The sequence below is a fragment of the Osmerus mordax genome, chromosome 5 (genome assembly GCF_038355195.1).
Source record: "Osmerus mordax isolate fOsmMor3 chromosome 5, fOsmMor3.pri, whole genome shotgun sequence".
NCBI classification, from domain to species: Eukaryota; Metazoa; Chordata; class Actinopteri; order Osmeriformes; family Osmeridae; genus Osmerus; species Osmerus mordax.
In genome coordinates, this window is record NC_090054.1 from 19,260,846 (window position 1) to 19,283,703 (window position 22,858).

At 47.2% G+C, this 22,858-nt stretch overlaps 1 protein-coding gene across 2 annotated transcripts in view; it reads left to right on the forward strand.

Moving 5' to 3' along the window:
- Nucleotides 1–22,858, forward strand: part of ank3a (ankyrin 3a) — an 86,979-nt gene that overhangs the window by 22,260 nt on the left and 41,861 nt on the right. For both annotated transcript variants that reach the window (XM_067236045.1, XM_067236044.1), the window contains exons 2-6: nucleotides 16,069–16,170; nucleotides 16,387–16,485; nucleotides 17,926–18,024; nucleotides 18,739–18,837; nucleotides 20,365–20,550. In XM_067236045.1, coding sequence (XP_067092146.1) covers nucleotides 16,069–16,170; nucleotides 16,387–16,485; nucleotides 17,926–18,024; nucleotides 18,739–18,837; nucleotides 20,365–20,550 — 585 coding nt within the window. The remainder of the gene's footprint in view (nucleotides 1–16,068; nucleotides 16,171–16,386; nucleotides 16,486–17,925; nucleotides 18,025–18,738; nucleotides 18,838–20,364; nucleotides 20,551–22,858) is intronic.

Genomic DNA, 22,858 nt, shown 5'->3' on the forward strand with positions numbered 1-22,858 from the left:
TAGCATGGCTCCGCTCGCCGGGCTCCTCTCGCCAGGCTCCTCTCCCCGGGCTCCGCTCGCCGGGCTCCGCTCGCCGGGCTCCTTTCCCCGGGCTCCGCTCGCCGGGCTCCGCTCGCCGGGCTCCTTTCCCCGGGCTCCTCTCCCCGGGCTCCTCTCGCCGGGCTCCTCTCCCCGGGCTCCGCTCGCCGGGCTCCTCTCCCTGGGCTCCGCTCGCCGGGCTCCTCTGCCTGACTGCTGCCGACCTGCCAGCTCACGTCTCATTATAGGGCATCTGTCTTCCATCTCACTGGCAGCCTTGACGGTGTCTCACATCAGTTTGCTGGTTTGCCAGAGAATGCAGGTGTTTTGCGTGTGCGTGTGCGTGTTTTCAAGTCTTGCATGTCTGTGTGTGTGTATGTGATCAGTGTGCAGCCTTAGTGACCGGTCAACTCTGCTGTGATTAGTGGACACTCTCAGGGTCAATGTGGGTCCAACTTACAATCAGGCAGGCAGGAGGAGGAGTAATAGTGGAGAGTGATGGTTAGTGTCATGGGAAATCTGCAAAGCATTCTCAACCACACCCCTACTGTTGAGAAAGGAGTGGTACATTCCACCTCTATTATCCAGTAATGTCACTGCTCATCCTTAATCACTTTCAGAGTAAGAGACTGTGACCGTGAGAGTATGAAACACTGGCCCACACATTTAAAGGGTCAAAGTGATTTCCCCTTGGGGTTGATAAAGTAACTACCTACCTACCAACTAAAGTCATGTGCTATACAGACATGAAGGAGAAGGCAGTAGAGAGATCTGACTGATGGGGGCCATTATAGCAGTAGTTGTCCTCCTCCAAGGTCCTCTCCAACTAGATGAGATGTCTTTCTTTTCATTGTCATCTTCAATGACCTGACAGTTTGTCTTCAACGGTGACAGTTCAGTTTCGACTTGACCTTTTGAACCCTGTGAACTCTCAACCCCAGGGAAGGGTTTTGTTGCTATGACACAACATTATTATTGTCACTTTTCACTTGAGTGATTAGTTGACACAAATTGACAGCAACCAATCAACTAACCGAGATGGATGTTTGTTGTCAGCAGATTGCTGGTAAAGCTGCCTTGAAGCATATATATTCCTTGCCATCAAATCCTGTTTGTGTTGTCTTAGATGTTTTATTTGCCTCAGTTCAGAGCGGCATGTTATAAAATGTCTGTGTTTCCACCATCCAGCGGCCTGTTATGTTCTGTACCTGAGGGTTTAACTGGTACAGGATCTTATGTTCTGTACCTGAGGGTCTAACTGGTACAGGATGTTATGTTCTGTATCTGAGGTTCTGACTGGTACAGGATGTTATGTTCTGTATCTGAGGTTCTGACTGGTACAGGATGTTATGTTCTGTATCTGAGGGTCTAACTGGTACAGGATGTTATGTTCTGTATCTGAGGTTCTAACTGGTACAGGAAGTTATGTTCTGTATCTGAGGGTCTAACTGGTACAGGATGTTATGTTCTGTATCTGAGGTTCTGACTGGTACAGGATGTTATGTTCTGTATCTGAGGTTCTAACTGATACAGGATGTTATGTTCTGTACCTGAGGGTCTAACTGGTACAGGACCAGTAATATTCCTCCCTGTATTGGCTTGTGTCAAAACCCAGCTTTAACAAAGAAACCAACGCCTCTCCTGTTCTCTTCTTGCCTTCTTCACTGATGGGAATGTTACGGTGAACGGATATGGATGTATCCTTAGGTATTTCTAAATGTCTGGTGACAAACAAGCTGTGCGGCACTGGAGCGGCAGTTGAATGTGATACTATGAGAGGGTGTGAGGATAGATACTTCTGTCTCCCATCTGAGGGATGCGAGTCTATAATCAGTGAAAGTCAGACAAAGCAGATTAACTGTAATGTGTTGGCATAATGTCAGCGTGTGTGTGTGTTTGTGTGTGTGTGTGTGTGTGTGCGTGTAAGGGAGAGAGAAGATTGAGAGAGCGTGTGCTTGTGTGTGAGGGAGAAAGAGAAAGATATTGAGAGATAAAACGTGTGTGTGAGGGAGAGAAAGAGAAAGTGTGTGTGGTGTGTGTGTGTGTGTGTGTGTGTATGTGTGCAGAGACAGAGGGGGTTCAGAGGGGACAGATGGCTCACGGTCCGCTCTCGTCTGGTGCTCTCTCCCTGCCAAAGATCAGGCGAAAACAGTTACGACACTCTTCACTTCATTCAGTTTCACTAGTCCACATAAACAGACTGTGTCGTGATTTATAGACCCACTTTCAGATCCAATACCGTGCAGCCCACTAAAATACCAGTGCCAGTGTACTTCATCCACAAATAGTTGTTGACGTAAAATCAAGATCGAAATAAACTGAAATAAGTGCCAAAAGTGGTTGTTGTAGAGGAGTTAGCGTATGTGTTCATTTTGCAATTAATCTTTTGAGGTGAAAATTCTCTATTTATACTTCAAGCGGATCTTTTGCTGTGCACATGATCAGGCATTCCAGACTTTTGTTCTGGAACCGTACAGCAGTTCTAGAACTAAAATTATTCTTTCTGTGCTTTGTAGATTGTCAGATAGAACCGGGTGAGTAAAACGAAATGTTCTCAATTCCCCCAGGACTGAAGATGGGCAACATCACACAGCCTAAAAATACACAACCCTGTCTGTTTTCTTACCTCATCGGATGAGATAAGAGTTTGTTAAAGTGTCAACAAAGTTTTTTTTAAATTTCATACCCACTACAAAATAATGTAAAAGAAGACAGGCCTGCTGTGAGTGGTACTTATCGACTGTAAACATATTCCCGCCAGTCATTTAGGAGGAGGTAGAACTTTGTAAGTGTTTTCAGGCCTTCTCTTTCCTCCATTAGTTCTGACCGGAGAGACGCTTCCCTCATCAGCCGGCTCGGAGAGGACAGAGTGGACCAGAACCGCACCCTCTCTCTCTAGATACAGTTACTGTGTGGAGGTCTACCCCGGTCTAACCCTCTCTCCATCCTGCCTCTTAGTCTAATGCAGTTACTGACTCGCCCTAATGAGCCTTGGGGAGCACACCAGAGAGAGAAGGGAGCCTAAAAGGCCTTCTACTGTACTTTACCCTCCCCCCCCCCCCACCCCCCCACCCCCTTCCTGAGTACACTAGGTTCCAAAAGCAATAAGAGCCCAGACACACACACACACACACACCAACAGGCAGTAAACATCACAGTGTGTCCGATAAGTGCCCACATGTGCTTGTGGAGCAAAGCCAAAGGGGCAGATGCAGTAACTGTTTGTTGGCCGGTCCCCAAACGGCCCGTCCTGACCCCTACACCCCTCCCCCCGTCCTGATGTCCTCCTCAGACCAGACCACCACAGAAGACACCGTGCTCGTCGAAAATGGAGAAAGCTCAGAGTCTCATAACCTCGTTATGGGAGTGAGAGGAGAGAGACAGGAAGTCAAACTTAGCGTGTGGTGGTCTTCTCCATCCCCCTGGCCTCAGCTGTGGTGGAGCTGGAGAGTGAGTCTGTTAACTTCTCCTCATCCTCACAGAGCTCTCTCTGTGTGTGTGTGTGTGTGTGTGTGTGTGTGTGTGTGTGTGTGTGTGTGTGTGTGTGTGTGTGTGTGTGTGTGAGAGAGAGTGTTTGCACGCCTGGAGCAGACTATGTGTGTCGTTGGCAGCGCCTTCTCAGCACACACACACACACACTCTCAGCCCTATATCTGGCGTTGACCCACCAGAGAGCCTGCAGTCTGGAACAGTGAGTGCAGAGCGGGCTCTGGAGGGAGCCAGACACACACACACACGCGTCCAGGTGTGTCGTCTGTACTCGGTGTGGCGGTGGAGTCACACGTGTGTCCTCAGACGAGCGTGTGCTTGCCCGTCTCTCTGAGCATCATCTGCAGTTGGGTCCTTCTCTGATACGCCGCTCTGTCTCCACGGGGACGCCTGATCACCAATCAGCAGCTGTCTCTGTCTCTGCTCTCCGTGTAAACCTCACAGACACCGAGATATGAGCCACGGGCGTAGGTTTTATTAAACATGTCCCAGACATTACATTTAAATTTAGTCATTTACCAGACGCTCTTATCCAGAGCGACTTACAGTAAGTACAGTACAGCACTGGTCACACTCAACTGCTAAATGCTAATGTTAGATGTTTCCCTGCTCCAACACACTTGATTCAAATAAATGGGTCTTTATCTAGCTTTGTAGAAGCCTGGTAACGAACATGCATTTGAATGAGGTGTGTTGGAGCCAAGACCTGAGGACAGGGTTAAGAACCACTGCTCTAGGACGTCCACTGAAAGCTGAGAGCTGTGGCTTACTACAGTATATGGCATTTCTAGATAATGTCTTCAAGCTTGCAAAATTGATTGCCAACCCTATTACCAGAAAGGTCATATGTATGGTCCAAACTGTACAGAAAAACTACTTTGTTAAGTGTGTTGAAGGGGAGGATTATTGCTGGGCTGTGCAGAGACTGAAGATGAAGCTATAAGTTTCCTGCCCCCTGAGGACCTTGCCTCATGCCTGGGCGGACTGTAGGATGGAGGTAGCCAATAGGAGAAGGAGAGGGAGGGGAAGATGATGTGCGATTCGTTGAGGTGTGTAATGGGAAAAGGACAGGGCGGGCTGTGTGGTACTCTGTTCCTCTTTTCTGTCTTTATCTCTCTCTCTTTTTACTCAACCTCTCTTTCGCTTTATCTCTGTCTCTCTCCCTCTCTCTTTCCCTCTCTTTCTGTCTCTCTCTTACTTTTTCTGTGTCTCCCTCCCTGACTTTGTGTCAGTCTTTTCTCTTCAGTCCTTTGCATTCCCTCCTCTCTCACTCTTTTTGAATGGTTTCACCATCTTCACCTCTCTCTCTCTTTATCTCCCTCTCCTTGTCTCTCCCCCCCCCCCTTCACTTCCTTTGTCCTACCCACACATGCACGCTCATACACTTGAGTTCCCACATTGAGTTAATGGCTCATTTACACTCTTCACTGCTCAACCAGGATTGAGTGTAACTGCTTTACTGTGCCTACTTGTGGGTCAGCACATTCACATCTCATAATAATCCCAGGTTACTTACTGTCAGAAATTATAGGCACAAGTGTGTTAGTAGCTGATAAAGACTGATGTAAGACTCTATATATGTTCTATAAAAGGGGAGGGCCGTTATAACATAAAAACAACCACCCCCTGTACATAGCCCATGACACTGACAGCTGTTAACCCTTGTGTTATCTTCGGGTCATTCTGACCCATCAGTCATTGTGACCCACTGTCGTATTGCGACAAATTTACCTCATACAAAAACAAAGTGAAGCATTTTCTTTTAACCGTTGGGCTGTCTCAGACCCCCCACATTGCAAAGGTTAAAAGAAAATTGTCTTTATTTGTTTTTGTATTGGGTAAACACAACGATGGTTCGTTATGAACCTTTGGGTCATGTGACCTGAAGGCAGCACAAGGGTTAAAAGTAAACCGAGTAGCAGTAAGTTTTTATTTGCTGGTGTACAATTGTTGAACATCTGTAGGCCAGCAATATCATGATAACTTTAAATAAATTGTGTCCATTTGGTCGGTCCCAGAAACATGTTCCTTGCAGCATGACCAGGGCAGGGCTGAGGCTAGCTCCTGCTGTAATGTGGCTGTTGTCATGGAAGCAGTTGTCCACTAGAGTCCGGTGTTTGGCCATTCAGCAGGCAGGCTGGTCCTTCAGGTCACCCGACTTTTGTCACGACAACGGGGATTATGATGAGGGTGTGATCATTTTTGTTTTTTTTGTTCTTGTTGTTGCTGCTGTGTTACCGCTAAGCTATATCCTGACTTGCTGGCACAGCATCTTTGTCATGTTTGTCTCTCACTCTCTATCTCTGTCTTCATCTATCATCCTCTCTCTCCCTCTCCATCCCCCTCTCTCTCCCTCTCCACCCCCTTCTCTCTCCGTCTCCATCCCTCTCTCTCTCCCTCTCCATCCCCCTCTCTCCCTCTCCACCCCCTCTCCATCCCCCTCTCTCTATCTCTCTCTCTCACTCTACCACTTTACCCTTGCCTTCATACTCTCCCTCTCACTGGCAACCAGCCAGCACACCAACCACCCAACACTCATCCTCTTTCACTCCTCATCCTCTCTAGGAACGTTTGTCGCATGTCTTCTTTGCCTTTGGCTGGGGGGGCATCGATCGGGCCTCCTGTGTCCGTGTGTAGGTTTCACCTGTTCAGCTGAGTAGTCAGCAAGAGGAAATCCAAGGCAACAGTCTCCCAGGTCCCCCTGGTGTCAGCTGCTTCCTGCCGGCCCAGACAGCCGAGCAGGGAACTGGCCCACCGGAAGAGGGCCTTTCCAGGTTTAGAATCTTCTAGATGGGGGATTCATATAGTACTCCCAATGTAAACTCTGCTGGATTTTGTTTTGTTTTTGGCTTTTGTTAACTTGCATGTTTGTGTCCTCTCTCTCTCTCTCTTTCTCTCTCTCTATCTCTCTCTCTCTCTCTCTCTCTCTATCTAGTTTCTCTTTCTCTCTCTGACTATCAATCTTTCTGTTTCTCTCTCTGTCTATCTATATCTCTATTTCTCTCTCTTTCTGTCTATCTATCTGTCTCTCTCTCCCTCTCTCTCCCTCAGTATCTTCCCACCCCGCCCGTGCTGTGTCTCCCCTCCCTCCTCTCCCCAGTGGTTGTGACTGAGCCTTTGAGCTCTCTGCAGTCAACACACCTCACCCAGGGAGGGGTTAGTACAACCCACTGGCCCTTCATCGCAGGCACAACCTCCCCTGCTATCTGGAAAGCTGGGCTTCAAGGGGAATACTGTCCACATGTTGACGGTAGATAGCTCCTATCTGCTCTTTCGTACTGTAGCACAGGTGCAAGCCAACACTGAAACCTTGTGCCACCAAAAACACTCGGGTCGAACGCACCGAGTCAGAAAACTCTGAAACTGTATGTGTACGTTCTGCGATAACACTTATTGTTCTGGCATTCTAAGAATGACAGTACCTGGAAAACTGATAAGGAACTTCTAGTGAAGAGAAATGTGCCCTTTCAGTGTAGGATTAATGTCATGTGCGTTTGTTGGAAAAGTGTTTTCACGTGTTTGTCTGTGTGTTTGTCAGTGTGGAGCGTCATGCTGTGGTTCCAGAAGACTCTTGTGGCTCAGCGCACACAGTGGTTGTAAATAGAAACGAGAATACTGCCCTTGTCTAGAACAAACAGGCAGGTTAGGTAAAGGGAATAGTTCCCAGTGTAGAATCCAGCAGGTTCTGTTCTCCTCTCACGGCAAAATGCCTCAGTATGAATTTTTCCAAATCACCATTTGTACAGGTCCTTTACCATTAAGGTTTTTACCATAAAAAATCAATATCTCTTTTCCAGACTTCAGGGTGTTTATTTATTCTTGTAGCGTGAAAAAAAGACTCAAAAGCTGATGAAGATGGCAGCAAGGGATTTAGTGACAGGTAGGCCTGTTTTTCAACGGGTTTATGTTTATGTTGATCCTGAAACAGGGAAAACACAACGTGGACCAGTCATACACTGCTACTGCGTTGTGGTGTAAAACCAGTGTGTCGACTGAGACAAACATAAGAAGCAGTCAGCTGGTCTTGCGGCAGTGTTGTTGTGACGGATAACCAGCATTGACCAAGGCCACCATTAGTGATGATTACACGTTGAGTCCCACCGACACATCTGACTGAGAACAGACACCACAACGTGTTGCTTACTACTTGTTTACATACTAACACGCTCTCTGTGGTTTCGTGGTTTTGGGCTTTTTCAAATTCCAGCGCTGTTTCCTCATCGTCCTGGAAACAGGTTTCAGTAGGTCACGTAGCAGCTGTTGTCTAAACACGTCGTACGTTTTTTTTTTTTTTTTTGCAAGTAGGCTCGTAAACCAATCCTTCTGGGCTGCCTCCCGTTGCCATGGTAACCCCGCCGTTCCAGGAAAGATGCTGGGTAGTGTGAAGGGCCTGCGATCCACCAGTCACATGATCTCTCTGCTGCTTCACTGTATCTGAAGGGGCAGTTCATCTCTCTCTCTCTCTCTCTTTCCTTCTCTCTCTCTCTCTCTCTCTCTCTCTCTCTCTCTCTCTCTCTCTCTCTCTACCTCTCTCTCTTTACCTCTCTCTCTCTCTCTCTACCTCTCTGCTTTTGAAGTAGATAGCTCTGGTACTTACCCAGAATGCACATGGAATGCTTCTGGAGCCTTGACAGAGAACGACAGGGTAGCTGAGAGATCTGTCGTGATCGTGTCAGCAGCCCTGTGTGTGTGTGTGTGTGTGTGTGTGTGTGTGTGTGTTTGACCGTGTGTGTGTGTGTGTGAAAGGGTGGTGTGTGCGGAGTTGGCAGTACAAAGCCATAGTTCTATAAATAAAGTGCTTCTTGCATCACAACGTGTTTGTCTTATCAGTAAAGTCCTGTCCACGGTCGGACATGAGGGTGAGGTGGACAGGGAAGGGTGGAGAATCAAACCTTCCTGGACTGATAAGAGACCGAAAGTTACGTTGTGCCTAGACAGCAAAAACTCCCTCCTGTTGGAACTGTATGTTGCGTTTGGATCTCCCAATTTTTCCTGTATTTACATTTGTCTATGAACATGTCATTCATGTAGAAGAAGACATTTCGTAGAAGAAGAAGAAGTCCTTCTCAGTGGCTCTATGGGGAAGGTGTTCGTCTGGTCTGGTGTGGTTAGCTGCATGTCTAGCGTCTCGAGGGAAAGGGCAGTGCCAAGCTGATCGTGTGATAAACACTGGATGGGGTTGTTGGAGAGAGGGGCTCATCCCCCCCCCGCCCTCCCCAGTCCGGCTAATGTATGTGGGGCATGTGTTTAGGGTTGGGAGTCGGGGTTCTGGGGATGGGGTGCTCCTAATACTAAAGGAAAAGCCCCCTAATCCCCATCAAACTGTCCCCATTGACTAGTCCCCAGCCCTGCCCCTCAAAATAGCGTCTGTTTGTATTGTTTTTACCCCTGCTGGTTCCCCCTCTTGCCAACCCCCCTCCCTCCCCCACATCCCCCTTCAGATAGCAGCCCCACAGCATGGTCGAGCAAGCCTGACATTGTCTCTGTCTCTCTCTCACACTTTCTCTCTCTCTCTATTTCTCTCTCTTTCTGACTCTCTCTGTATCTCTCTCGCACAATCATACTTAAAATGGTAATGATATACACACCCAGCACCCAGTGCACACACACTCTGCTCAAAAAGTAAACAGACCGGCGTGCACACACGTGCACACACGTGCACGCTCTCACACTGCGGGCGCCCTTTGTGTTGGGGCAAAAAAAGCTGATAAGCAGGATGACAATAAAGATCGTGCTGGCAGCGAGGGAGGGAGAGAGGGAGGGAGAGAGAGAGGGAAGAAGAGAGCAGAAGAGGGAGGGACGGAGGGAGGGGTTGGAAGAGGGAGGGAGGGGGGGTTAACATGACCCAGTCAAGCCCTTTCAGCCAAAGTATTTGATTCAGCTGCTATTCCTGATATCCCCCTGCCCCCTTTCAGTCCCTCTCCCTATCCTTGGATACCTCGATCACGTTGAGCCCCTCTCCTGAGTGAGTGAGAGACAGAGAGAGAAAGAGAGCGAGAGAGAGAGAGACACTGGCTGTGAAGTGCGGTCTACTAATATGGTAAGTCAGGGTGTTCTTCCTCTCAGCCCTTCCCTGTCCTGGGTCCTTTATGTGTCATTCCTGGGGGACAGATGGGATTTACCCTTGTTGACATAAAAACGAGAGGGTCAGAGGGAGGGAGAGAGAAGGGGATTTTTTTTTACGTGTGTCCCTTTGTGTATAAAACATAGACAGACTGTCACACAAAAACGGTGCTGTTTACTTTTCTCGGAAGGTAACAGAGACCCACATCTTCCTCTCTTCATCCCTTCCTCCTCTCCTCCTTTTCCTCCTCTCCTCCATTTCCTCCTCTCCGCCTCCATCCCTCTATCCTGAATGGGAGACACAGGCTCCAGGAGGGAAGCGTTATTTCGGTGCCTCGCTTAGCTGGCGTTTTTCCAAACCTCTCTCCCAACCCCTCTCTCTCTCTCCTTCTCTTACTTGGTCACCTGACACAATGGCACCTTGCTCTCTCCTCCCTGGGCTGCTCGGGCTGGGACGGGCGTAGGACGGGACCCAGAGAAGGCTCAGGTTTCACTAGCTGTTTCCCTCAGAGTGCAGAGACAGGGACCATGGCTGTGGAAGAGGCAGCAGATTTCCTGACACCCGTAAGTCCTCCTGGGTTTCCTCTCCTTTGGCTTCTGGGGACTTTAGGAGCAGCTTTGGGGATGTTGGTGGAGAGAGGTCGGGGTGGATGAGCTTGTTGTTGGGGTTAGTTGGACTCACAGAGGTCAGGTACCTGGTCTGTGGGGGAGCAGCTTTGAAGCGCATGGATGCTGGTTAGTAACCCGACTGAAACTAAGACCAACGCGATCTGTATTTGGCTAACACTACCTAATTGTATCTCTGTGCTCTATATGTGCTCTATATGCTAAATTATTATGCTAATGTAACCTAGATTTGACCAGAGTGCAAGTAATTTCACAAGGTCAAGAGATTCCTAGCGGAAAGATATCCGTGGCTAGGTGTCCAGTGTATTGTCGCGACAGCTGACCTTGGCAAGTAATGTGAGTGGAGCTTGTCAGATACAGTCAGTCAGTAGTCAGTCAGTCAATCAGATGCAGTCAGTCAAATAGGCAGTAGTCAGTCAGTCAGATGCAGTTAGTCAGTAGTCGAAAAACAGTCAGTCAGATTCAGTCAGTACGTAGCCAGTAAGTAGTCAGATTGTCAGTCAGTAGTCAGTTATATCCAGACATTCAGATTCAATCAGTCATTAGTTACTCAGTAGTTAGTCAGTAGTCAGTCAGTGTGTGTGCCCAGCTGCCTTCACCCGGCTGCCTGCACCAGGGATTTCCCCTGGCCTTGTTCCTCGGTGGAATGTTGTGCTTCATCTCCTCACTGATAATCACCCTCTGATCCGTCATGATAATAATAGTGTGTGTGAGGGGGTTGTGTTATCTGTTTGCGTGCAAAAATATACAGTACATGTGCTGTGTTTAAGTGTGTGTTTGTGCTCTTCTATGAAGGTTTCTGTGTGTGTGTGATGAGACAGAGTAAACATCCACTTCAGAGCTTGAATCTGTTCTATATTAGTCTGCTTCGTGGCCTAACCTCCAGGTAGTCATGGTGCTGGCAGCACAGTGTGTATAGCCAGCTGTGTGTTTCTAGTATTTTTAGAGATTCCTTTCAGAAGGTTAGAACATTGAAGGATGCTCTCCAGCTTCTGTTCCCTGTGTCCTCCACGTCATCTCACTGCTTCACTAATGGCTCTGTGTGTGTGTGTGTGTGTGTGTGTGTGTGTGTGTGTGTGTGTGTGTGTGTGTGTGTGTGTGCAGAGGAGACATAGATGCAGATGCAGAAAACATGGTTTGTTCATCGTGCGTACAGTTTGGATCACAGTCCTCACCAGCTCAGTGCATCCCTGTACAGCAGTGTGCAGCAATATTTGAGAAGGGCATTATTGATAACGGCTTACAGGGTGGTGCTGATTTCTCAGGATCTTACTGTTTCCTGTGCATCATATAACAGTTATATATACTGTAGATGTCAAGGCTGTGGTCAGTATGTCTGTACCTCACACAGCATGTTGACCCCTATGGTCCCCGCCCTGTCCATTTAGGATGGACTATACTATTCATCCTGACACCATTTACAACAACGATTTTATACAGTAGGATTCTGCTGAACAGGCTGTCGGTGAAGGCATTTAGCTGTCAATATCAGTGTTGTTTTTCCCCCAGTGGAAAATGAGTACTTTGTGTGTGTGTTGGGGAGGGTGGAGTTAGGTGTGTATGTGTGTGTATTTTGGGGGTGTATGTGTGTTTGTGTGTTGGGGGGGTGGGGGTATGTGTGTGTGTGTTGGGGGGGTATGTGTGTGTGTGTGTGTGTCTGGGAGGCTCTTTGGCTCCGCTGGGTGCTCTGGGCCCGTGTGGCCTGAAGCGAAGGTTTGTGTGTCGACGGGAACCGGGGATCACAGAGACAATAACCCGGCTTCTAGACTCCACACTGAGCCTGCCAGAGGCCTGCAGTCATGACATCAACATGCTGTCTGTCTGTCTCTGTGTGTGTGTGTGTGTGTGTGTGTGTGTGTGTGTGTGTGTGTGTGTGCGTGTATGTGTGTGTGAGAGAGAGAGAGCTAAGTGCTATGTGGCCTTGTCTGTTTGTGGGTGTGTGTGTATTGATGTTTTGTTTCCTGTGCATCAGTTTGGGTGCGTGGGTGTGTGATTTCTGCTTTGAACTCCAGATCCAAACTCCAATGTGACTTCATCTAACCAGAGGCAGAGATCCATTCCTCTAGATATGGGATCACCTCTCCTCTCAATGATGTCATCTCGTATGCTAAATGTGTGCCAATATCAGAATCTGAAGAAATCAGTTAACTCCTTTCTAAATACACCCAACCAAGGAACATCACTTGTATCCACATTTCTCTTCTATTCTGGGGAAAAGAAAAGCCTGAGGTAAAATAATTGCTCAGACTGGCATTCTGCCAAAACGATTTCACTACAGTACAGGCCAGTTTATACTGTCAGCTCATTGGGTGGTGCGGAATGTCCCTTGTTATTTTGGCAAATATGGTAATATCCAAAGAGGAGTTTTGAATGTCAGTTTTATGGCATCTTAACATGAAATTAGCCCCGTTGCCGACACTGATATGCTGTGAATGAAGCCGTAATTAGGAACGATCCTGTAAATAGGAGGATTCTTTAAAAGAAGGCCATCGGTCATTTGACAGGGCAACTAAAGTCTTTATTTTTGTATCTCTCTCTCTCTTTCTCTCTCTTTCATAAGTAAGCTTTATCTCTCTCTCTCTCACTCTGTGTCTCTTTCACACAGTCACTTCCATACTCTATATCTCTATCTTCCATTGCTCTCCATCTTACAGTAGATTAATGCCTTTCCTTCAGGCTTAGCATACTCTTTAATGGCCTCATTTTTCTGAACTTCTGATCTGCTCATTTTTAATCATATTTTCTCAAGCTAATCTCCCTCCATCCTTGGTAATGCCTTGTACACAGTGACGGGCTCTTCTCTACGCCAACTGGAGTGGAGGTGGGGGGAGGGGCGTAACATGGGGGAGGGGCTGAAGATGGGGCAGGGGCTGAAGATGGGGGAGGGGCTTAAGTTGGTGGTTATTAGCGTCCCTAGTCATTATGGAGAACCAGACTGGAGGAATATGGAGCTAATGTCTGTGTGGGAATGTTTTTTATGGCGTTGGGTCTGTAGAAAAGGCTTGCAGTTGAAATTATGGGTTGAAACGCAAAGGGGAGTTTCTGTGTGTTTTGTTGTCTTCCTGTTGGTGCCAGTCAGCTAAACCAGCCCCTGACTCTCCTTCTCTGCTTCTGTTTCACCTGAGGCAGCCTTGCAGTGTTTCACCTGAGGAAGTTTTGCAGTGTTTCACCTGAGGCAGCCTTACAGTGTTTCACCTGAGGCAGCCTTGCAGTGTTTCACCTGAGGCAGCCTTGCTTGTTTCACCTGAGGCAGCCTTGCTTGTTTCACCTGAGGCAGCCTTGCTTGTTTCACCTGAGGCAGCCTTGCTTGTTTCACCTGAGGCAGCCTTGCTTGTTTCACCTGAGGCAGCCTTGCTTGTTTCACCTGAGGCAGCCTTGCTTGTTTCACCTGAGGCAGCCTTGCTTGTTTCACCTGAGGCAGCCTTGCTTGTTTCACCTGAGGCAGTAGCTCGTAGCTGAGAGAGTAGGAACTAGAGCAAGTGGAAAAAGAGTATACTTAAATCTAATTTAAACATATGACACGTGAGCATAATAAATGTTCATGATATTTATCTTTTTCTACACAATTGGAACTGTACTGAAACTGTACTTATTTTCTATATACACATACTCATTGACAACTTTAAGATATGCAGAAGTGTACGTCTGCCCACTTGGTAAGAAGTGCAATATTTTCGCTTGGGTGGTGCTGTGGTTCATTGAAATGATTAGACGGGTGAGATGGTTCATGGTTGAAGAGTTTCCAGTGCAGCAGCAGCTGGCTCAGAGCCACCAGTGTCACCAGCGGTGTCACCCTGCTCCCACAAGGACATCATCTGTCAATACAGAGGACCAGGAGGGAGATCCAGCCCTCTGGCAGACCGAGGGCTTAGAACTGAGGAAGCAGTCAGAGGTGGATGAAAGTGGCAGTTTGATGTTTTGTTTTAGGCCGATAATCAAGATTCTTTTGTAAATAATTAGCCTATTAGGCTGTTTTTTTGTTTTTTTACTGTTTCGTTTGATTGTATTAAATATGAAGAGCATTTAATCCAATGGAAAGTAATGGCTTATTGTCTGAAATTGATTTGTTGCTGGAATGTGTCGACTGGACTTCTTTGTTCTAAAAAAAAGAACGTTTTACTCAGAATACATTTATATTACATAGTTATATAGTTCTTAAGTCATCATTTAGAGTCAGACATTCATTTAAACATTAACAATGAGATTCTCATTTTAGAGATTTGACCCTGTGTTCTACCATAAAAATGAGACTACTGATTGACCAAAACCTTGGTCATTGAGCAGAAAATACTGGGACCTTGACCTTAAGTCACCCAGCTTTACTGCTGAGTCCATGTGTTGGGTCGGTGGTCGTAATTGGCCATGGTCCTTGGTACTATCCTCAGCCATCTTCTCAAGGTTGACAGCATCAGACCTTGTGTTGTTGACCTCCACTATGCTGCCGTTCTCCAGGGGTTGCTCTTGGAAGATCATTTTACATTTAGTCATTTAGCAGACGCTCTTATCCAGAGAGACTTACAGTAAGTACAGGGACATTCCCCCTGGGCAAGTAGGGTGAAGTGCCTTGCCCAAGGACACAACATAATTTGCATGGCCGGGAATCTAACCAGCAACCTTCTGACTACTAGCCCGATTCCCTCACCCCTCAGCCACCTGACTCCTGATCACCGCTGTGTTTTCACGGTCACGGATGCACGCATGATGGTCGGCATCTCTGGTGAAGTTTGTTTCTTTTCCCAGTTTTTCTTATGAGTCTTAAGAAGCAGGTTAAACTTCTGGATAAATGTCAGTACGATACGAGGGAATCTAGTCTGTAGTCCCTTTACTGTCTGTTTGCCTGTCTGTCTGAGGGCATTGATGTGCACCAAGCCAGCATTGTTTCTGTTAGGGAATGACCGTGGTTAGATTGCAGCCAGCCAAGGTGCATCGTTTGCTGTGTGTCACTATCTGTCAAGTGTCCCAGAGCGACCTGACTTGAGAGGACACATAAACACTGCCTCTCCCACTCTCTTTCTATCTCTCTCTATCTCTCTCTATCCCCTTGTCTTTCTCTACCTCTCTCCCCCTTTCTTTCTCTCACTCTCTCCCTCCCTCCTTCTTTTGCCCTCTCTTTGCACACATCTTATCTGTCATACATATACATGCGCAACACACACGCAGTCACCTCTCGCACGGGTAATTTGTTATACAGGCGAAACCCGACCAAAATGCTTGTCTCATCATTTTATTTTTGTATACAAAGCCTTATTTCTACGAGGTAAAGGACAGCGGAGCATAACGAGAGTGGCTGTCTGTGGTCGTAGGCGGGTAGAGAAAGCGCTCTTTGGTTGCATCTCTCTGTATCCCTGGATTGTTTGGATAGTTCCTTGGATGGTAGCTACGTCTTTTAAGCCTGGACTAACCGCTGACATCTCAAGGTCCTAGTGTGGAGCGTTCAGACGGTCGAGTTGGTTGTAGCTGGGAGAACAGCCCTCTGGTGTCCGATGGAGGAGGATGAGCTTCTGACCTTGTTCTCGGAGATGGAGTTTTGGGGTTCTGGTGCGTTCTTTTGCTCGCTGGCTTTGACAGAGCGGAGACGAGGCACCTGAAAGCCTGCATTGTGGGAACTCTGGAGTTGCAGAGTTTTGCGGTCAGCAGTTTGCTTTGATTCAATTGGATCGATCTTGTCCCTGTGTCGGCGTCCTCTCTTGAGGGAATCTGAGGAAGCCGTAATGACTGAGTACCTGGTAGGGGGTCTATTCAAGACGTTTCGGTGGAAATGTGTGTGCTTTTTTGTTTGATAGCCATCGATAAGTGACGACCTGCTCTCTCTCTCCTTCCCTCGAATCATCCGTGTTTTGACCTTCGTCTCCTCCCTCTTGGTTCCTCCAGTCAGACAGCAATGCCAGCTACCTGCGAGCGGCCAGGGCCGGGAACCTGGAGAAGGCCCTGGACTACCTCAAGACTGGGGTGGACATCAACATCTGCAACCAGGTGGGTGGATGTAGCCTACTGGATGCAACACAGTCCACCACCACAGTCTGCTAACAGATGTTGCTGAGCAGAGCTGTTCTAGCCGTTTGTTTGTTTTATTGTATAGTTCTTTTACTGGACGCTAATATGTCTTCAGTGCAATATTCCTAAACTTTTACCCTCCTTCTAAGCTGGTAATGCCGGATTTAACTTTTGTGTTTCTCTGTTTCCTTCCAGAATGGTCTGAATGCTCTTCATCTTGCCTCCAAGGAAGGCCATGTGGAAGTAGTCTCTGAACTCTTGAGGCTGGGAGCCAATGTGGACGCAGCGACCAAGGTGAGACTTGAGCTCGGTGGGTCGAGTGTGAGCCAGTTGCTGGCGACAGACTGGAACTCTGTGTTCATGAAAAGACGCGGAGAGTGGGGCTTCTCCCGTGGGAGAAGGGCTTGCATAAAACCGTAAGCAGTATTATGATAGATTCAACATCAATGAAAATAAATCTTCTCCTCTAATTAAACCCTGTGTGCCCAGACCTGGAGGACGCAGAGTCTAAAAGCGAGAGGCTTTCAGGTCTTTTATCTGTCATTATGTAACGTGTCACATTGACGATTGAAAGAGCAGTGCTTGTGAGGTGGTGTGCGGTCAACGAAAAGTTTATCTTGACTGCATGATATGGGGCTATTTCTGTAACTACCAACTTAATATCCAGCTGGTCTCCTTCTGAATGGTGTGAACAAGAGACTTGTCCTCACTTCATTACTCTGTAATTAGACTGAAGGCCTGTGTGTTGATTTGGATAAATTATACAACCAGGAGTAAAGCAAGCTCTGGAAAACAAATTCATTGGAATGGAAAATGCACTGTCTGGAAAATAACTTCTAAAGAACAAATAACAAAAACGATGCTTGTGGCGTTCATGAAAATTAACATGAATAAAATCATTGTAGCTTGAATTGAGGTTTGGGGTTACTGAAGGTCTCCAGAGCAGTCACGAGCAATAGTGAAGGACGTAGTTACAGTAAACAGAATAGAATAGAATCAAACTGAATAGAATAGAATAGTTGGTTATTGACCAGGAAGAGAGACAAGAGAGCAGGTACTGTACTCTAGGTGACAACAGAAGCAGCACAAAAACATGCAGTAAGCATTCTGCAGATCAGTCCAGCTGTTCTGTCTGTCCATAGCGTAGTTTCCAGACCCCTCCCACCTTTGTCAGAATCCCCCCATGCAACAGGACATGCAGCCTGCTGTTCTTGCGCCACAACAGCACCATCACGGCTGCCGTCAAAGCCCTCCCATCACGCGGTCGGAGGGTGTGGGGGGGTCGACCCGGCCCCTCTGAACGAGGATCGGGTTTATAAAAAGCTGTTTTTTTATTTACGGCTGAGGTTTGGATGGGAGCTTGTTTATGCGTTGGATGCTGATTGTCGGAAGTGACACGAGGCTGGCAGGAGGGAGTGGGATACCAGGGGGGGAATTCCTCTGGTACAAAAGCATGGCTGAGGTTTCTGCCAGAGCAGGGGGGTACGGAGGGGGCACACACACACTCATACTCGCACACTCCAACACACACACACTCCTGGGGGACGTCCACACGGACACATACACACACACTCATACTCGCACACTCCAACACACACACACACACACACTCCTGGGGGGCGTCCACACGGACACACACACAGACACACACTCACACACACACTCGGACAAGCACTCTGGGACAGGTGGGGGAGAGATTAACAGTCGTGCTTGTCGTTCTTGTGTGTAATGCAGAAAGGAAACACTGCTCTGCACATAGCCTCCCTGGCTGGGCAAACGGAAGTGGTGAAAGAGCTGGTGACCAATGGAGCAAATGTCAACGCACAATCCCAGGTGGGGTATCTATAACACACACACACTGTAACATACAAACACACACTCAAACACACATACCGTACACATACACACCTAGTATGTGTACTAAGTAGGGATACACTCACCTCAGTCTCAGGGGTTTGATACAGTCTTCTGAAAGGGTTCTGAGTATAGCTTTTTTTCAAAAGTTTTTTTCCAAAAGGTTTTTTCCAACCTTTAGAAAAAAACAAATTTCTTAAAAAAACTTAACTTAAAAAAAACGTTAAAAAAATAAAATAAAAATAATAATAATTCGCACAGTGAAAGGAGAGGGAATAGGAGAACAGAGAAGCCTAAAACAGAGTCGAGGAAAGCAGAGCAGAGTACAATAGAGGACTCTCTCCTCTCTCCTCCAAACCGCTGTCAGTCTGTCAGTAAGTCAGTCATTCATTCATTCATTCAAGCAGGCAGCCAGAGAGTCAGTCAGTCATGCAGCGAGTCATGCCTATATCACTATTATTACAACCTGTCACTCTCATTAAACCCAGACTTTGAGAATGTGGGTTTATGATAATCATTTACATCCTTTTTTTGTTGTTGCAGAATGTACTTAAAGTATACTAACTCCGTCCGCACATACAGTAGGTGACAAAATACATGTTCAAAACACTGGATTGTTCCGTTTGTACTAAGGTGTGTGTGTGTGTGTGTGTGTGTGTGTGTGTGTGTGTGTGTGTGGTCCTGTCCCTGCAGAATGGCTTCACTCCCCTGTACATGGCGGCCCAGGAGAATCACCTGGAGGTGGTTCGCTTCCTGCTGGAACACAGCGCCAGTCAGAGCATGGCCACGGAGGTCAGGATCCATCCGTCTTGTGTATTCTTCACCTCTTAGATCTCTACCTTACTTCTCCCCTCCATACTCTTATTTGCAGCATGTCATTTCTGCATCCCTCCATACAACCTCTCAAAACATCCCCCTCTCCACACTTCTATTGTTCTGCCTTCCCCTATTGTCCTCTCCTCCTCGCCCTTCCCTCCCTCTCTCTCTCTCCCTCTCTCGCTCTCCCTCTCTCTCCCTCTCTCTCTTTCTCTCTCTCTCTCTCTCTCTCTCTCTTTCTCTCTTTTTCTTACTGCTGTCCACGTCCCCTTTGCCCTCCCTTTTTGTAATTATGTTTTACCACCAACGCCCCTCTCTCTCTCTTTCTTTCTCTCTCTCTCTCTCTCTCTCTCTCTCTCTCTCTCTCTCTCTCTCTCTCTCTCTCTTTCTCTCTCTCCATGCAGTGCATCATTGATTGTATAGCCAAGCTGAGTGACCTTGAACAGGTCAAAGATGAGGTCTTTTATCTCCCAGTCTGCTCCCTTACACACACAGGCACACACACACACACACACAATGAACACACACACAATGCACACACACACACAATGCACACACACACACTTCCCCTGACCTGATTTACAAGGGGAGACTGATAAGACTGCTGGCTGCTGGAACTGCTGCCTCTAATCAAATCCCAGCCAGTAAAACCAGTAAAACCTACTGGTCCAAGCCGCTGGTCCGCACAGTCACACACACCCACACGTGCAGTAGAAGGGGGAGGAAGAGGCATGGGATGAATACACGTACAGTATGTACTGCACACGTACAGACACATGCACACATACATTTAGTCATTTAGCAGACGCTCTTATCCAGAGCGACTTACAGTAAGTACAGGGACATTCCCCCCGAGGCAAGTAGGGTGAAGTGCCTTGCCCAAGGACACAACGTCATTTTGCACGGCCGAAAATCTAACCGGCAACCTTCTGATTACTAGCCCGACTCCCTAACCGCTCACCCTTCCTCCCTCTCTTCCTCTCTCTCTCATCTGACATACACACACACACTGATACATTGTAGCAGGGGGAGGCAGAATGTGTCCATGTATACACACACACACACACACACATGTACACGCATGCAGTGTGGCAGGGAGGCTGAATAACGCATGACCATGTGAGATGATGAGGGATAAAAGTGCTCCTATACGGCACGTTATGTAATGAAACACTTCAGCAGGAGAGGAACCTGCTGCTGGGAAATGCACACTGTTTGTTTGATGTACGACCAGCTGTTATCGAAGAAGCCGTCTTGTAAATGAAAAAAAATACGACGACCGATATTAGAAAAGAACCTTGAAAATGCTTTCTGAATGGTCAGAAAAATGGTCAGAGATCCCTCAAATCTTTGCTCTTGTGAGAATGTTGGCGTTTCATAACATTGCACGAGAAACAAACGTGTAACAAATCCCACCCCAACAAGACCCCTAATCTTCTTCATCTGTGCCCTATTGACCCTCCTCTCTCTCCTCCATCCTCCTCCCTCCCCGCCCCCTCACAGGACGGCTTTACCCCACTGGCAGTGGCTCTCCAGCAGGGTCATGACCAAGTGGTGTCCCTGCTCCTGGAGAACGACACCAAGGGCAAAGTCCGCCTCCCGGCGCTCCACATCGCCGCCCGCAAGGACGACACCAAGGCAGCGGCCCTGCTGCTGCAGAACGACCACAACGCAGACGTGGAGTCCAAGGTGACGCCCCGCACTGGCTTCTCCAGCTTCGCTGCTCTCCCTCTCTTCCTCTCTCTCTCTTTCTTTTGTTGTTATTTTTCTATCGTTTTGTTCTTATTAAACTGCTATGGTGCTGTGGATGTGCACGCTGTATACTGTATATGCTTTATATCGATCAGTGAGCTAGTAGAAGGGCTAGAGACTCAGCCATAAGGCGAATAGAGAACCTGCACCGTGCAAAGTCACTCTGTCCTCATAAACCAACTTGATTAGTCAAACTGGACGTACTCTAACTTAAACCTCTAACTTCGACAGTAGTGTTTCTAACGTCTGACAGTAACACTAACGTTGACATCCTCAGGTTGTTGGGAGGGTGTTTCTTGGGAGTTGTGTTTCTGCGTGCACACTAACAACCCGTTCTCTCCTCCCTCGGCCGCCCCCCTCTCCCTTCTATAGATGATGGTGAATAGAACGACTGAGGTATATCTGTATAAAGTACTTACTTTATCCATCGCAGCCCCATGTCGAGAAAGACAACCTGGGCACAGAAACAGCCCCCCTCCTTGTGTCATTCATGATGCTGAATGATGCTGCAGCCCTATCCACCCTCCTCTGGTTCTGTTACCCCTCCCCCCCCCCCCTCCCCCCTCCTCTCTTTCCCCCATCGCTTCCTTCATGTAGTGGATCTCTTCCTGGTACTGAAACTGCAGTAGATAGTTAAGGTCTATGTGCCTCAGCATGACTGCCTACTAATACCTGATGGTTTCTGTAGCGGGAGGCTACATGGGTTGGTTTCCAAACGAATGTTTGGGAAGGAGCACTTCCTGGAATTCCTCAAAATGAGTTTATTTGAGGTGCTCCTTGGAATGCAGATTTTGTAAAAAAAAAAAAAAACGTTATTTATCTTGCTAGTTGGCCAACAGTTAGCGATTTGGAAGTCCTATATTGTATAGTGAGAAATGTTAGCAATCACAACACTCACTGTAATGAGAGTGGGGTAAGATCTCTCAAAAAAGAAACAAGTGGTTTTGATAACAATCCCGTTGTACAACTGCTCCTGTACAAGCTTGCTTACTTGTACAGGACAATCTACAACAGCATTTGGATGCTAACAAAAGCTCACCAGGTGAGTATAATGTGAACCCAGCCTCCCAGCTACAGACAAGTAGCTAGTATACTTAGTGGATTGAGTTTGTTAGTTGTTAATCTTCCTGACTCATAGAACCAACAACTGTAGTTTAATGCATTGGCCAGTAGCCATATCACTATGCTGTCTGATTTCTAGCGGAACAAACTGGCCCTACCAGGTCAGACCTGGGCCCTACCAGATCAGACCTGGGCCCTATCAGGTCAGACCTGGGCCCTATCAGGTCAGACCTGGGCCCTACCAGATCAGACCTGGGCCCAGGTTCTTGAAGCTTGTGTGCTAATGTAGCATGGCTGTCAGGCTGGCTGGTGACTGAGGTGGCTTGGTAATATAGCTGCATGCTGGAAGATGCTAATGCTAGGATGCTACAGTGCCAACCATACAGATCCCCCATATGTTTAGTCCGAACTATACTGTACATCTACGGACACAGTAAGGTAAATTATGGGGGAAAATATTTGATTTTACTTTTAAACTCGATTTTTACAATCTTGAGAAAGTAGTGTCTGTTGCTTCAGTTAGGACAGCTGTTTTGGATACTTTGGCAACATAGAGAAATCAATGACCTAAGACGATTACAGAACTCTGGGAATGCTTGCTTAGAGATTATTGGCTAATTGAAATGAGGATTTCTGTCATTGGATAGCTTTATCTAAGAATCCTCTCTTGATTGGATAGCTCTGTGAGGAAGCAGTTTTTCCTACGTCTGGCTTGTGCTTGGACAGCTGTTACTCGCTAAGCCAGGGGTTTACATGGAGATCACATCGCCCGAATGAAATACATTCAGATGTGTGGGTTAGTGGCAGTTCACCTCCCCGATATTATATAGTTTGATTTAAAATGTATTAGAATGTTCTGCTCACATGTAAGTTGATACCGGCGTTTCCACCACATAAACAACAATGTGAGTTTATGTCCTGGTGTCTGTCCCCCTGGAGTGGTTACCTGAATGTGTTACATGTCAATCTCATGAAAGCTCATGAAAGCTCATGAAGCCAACTGCTGGTATGGTATACACACCCGTTGAAAACAACATTCCATCCATACCATACTAGTAGGACCAATGTTTGGTTTTCTAAGGAGAAAGACGTTCTCTGCCACATTGAGTAGCCTACAGTTTTGTAAGTGTCGATACAAACGTGTGTCTTTGTGCTCAGACTAACAATATTTAATACATGTTTA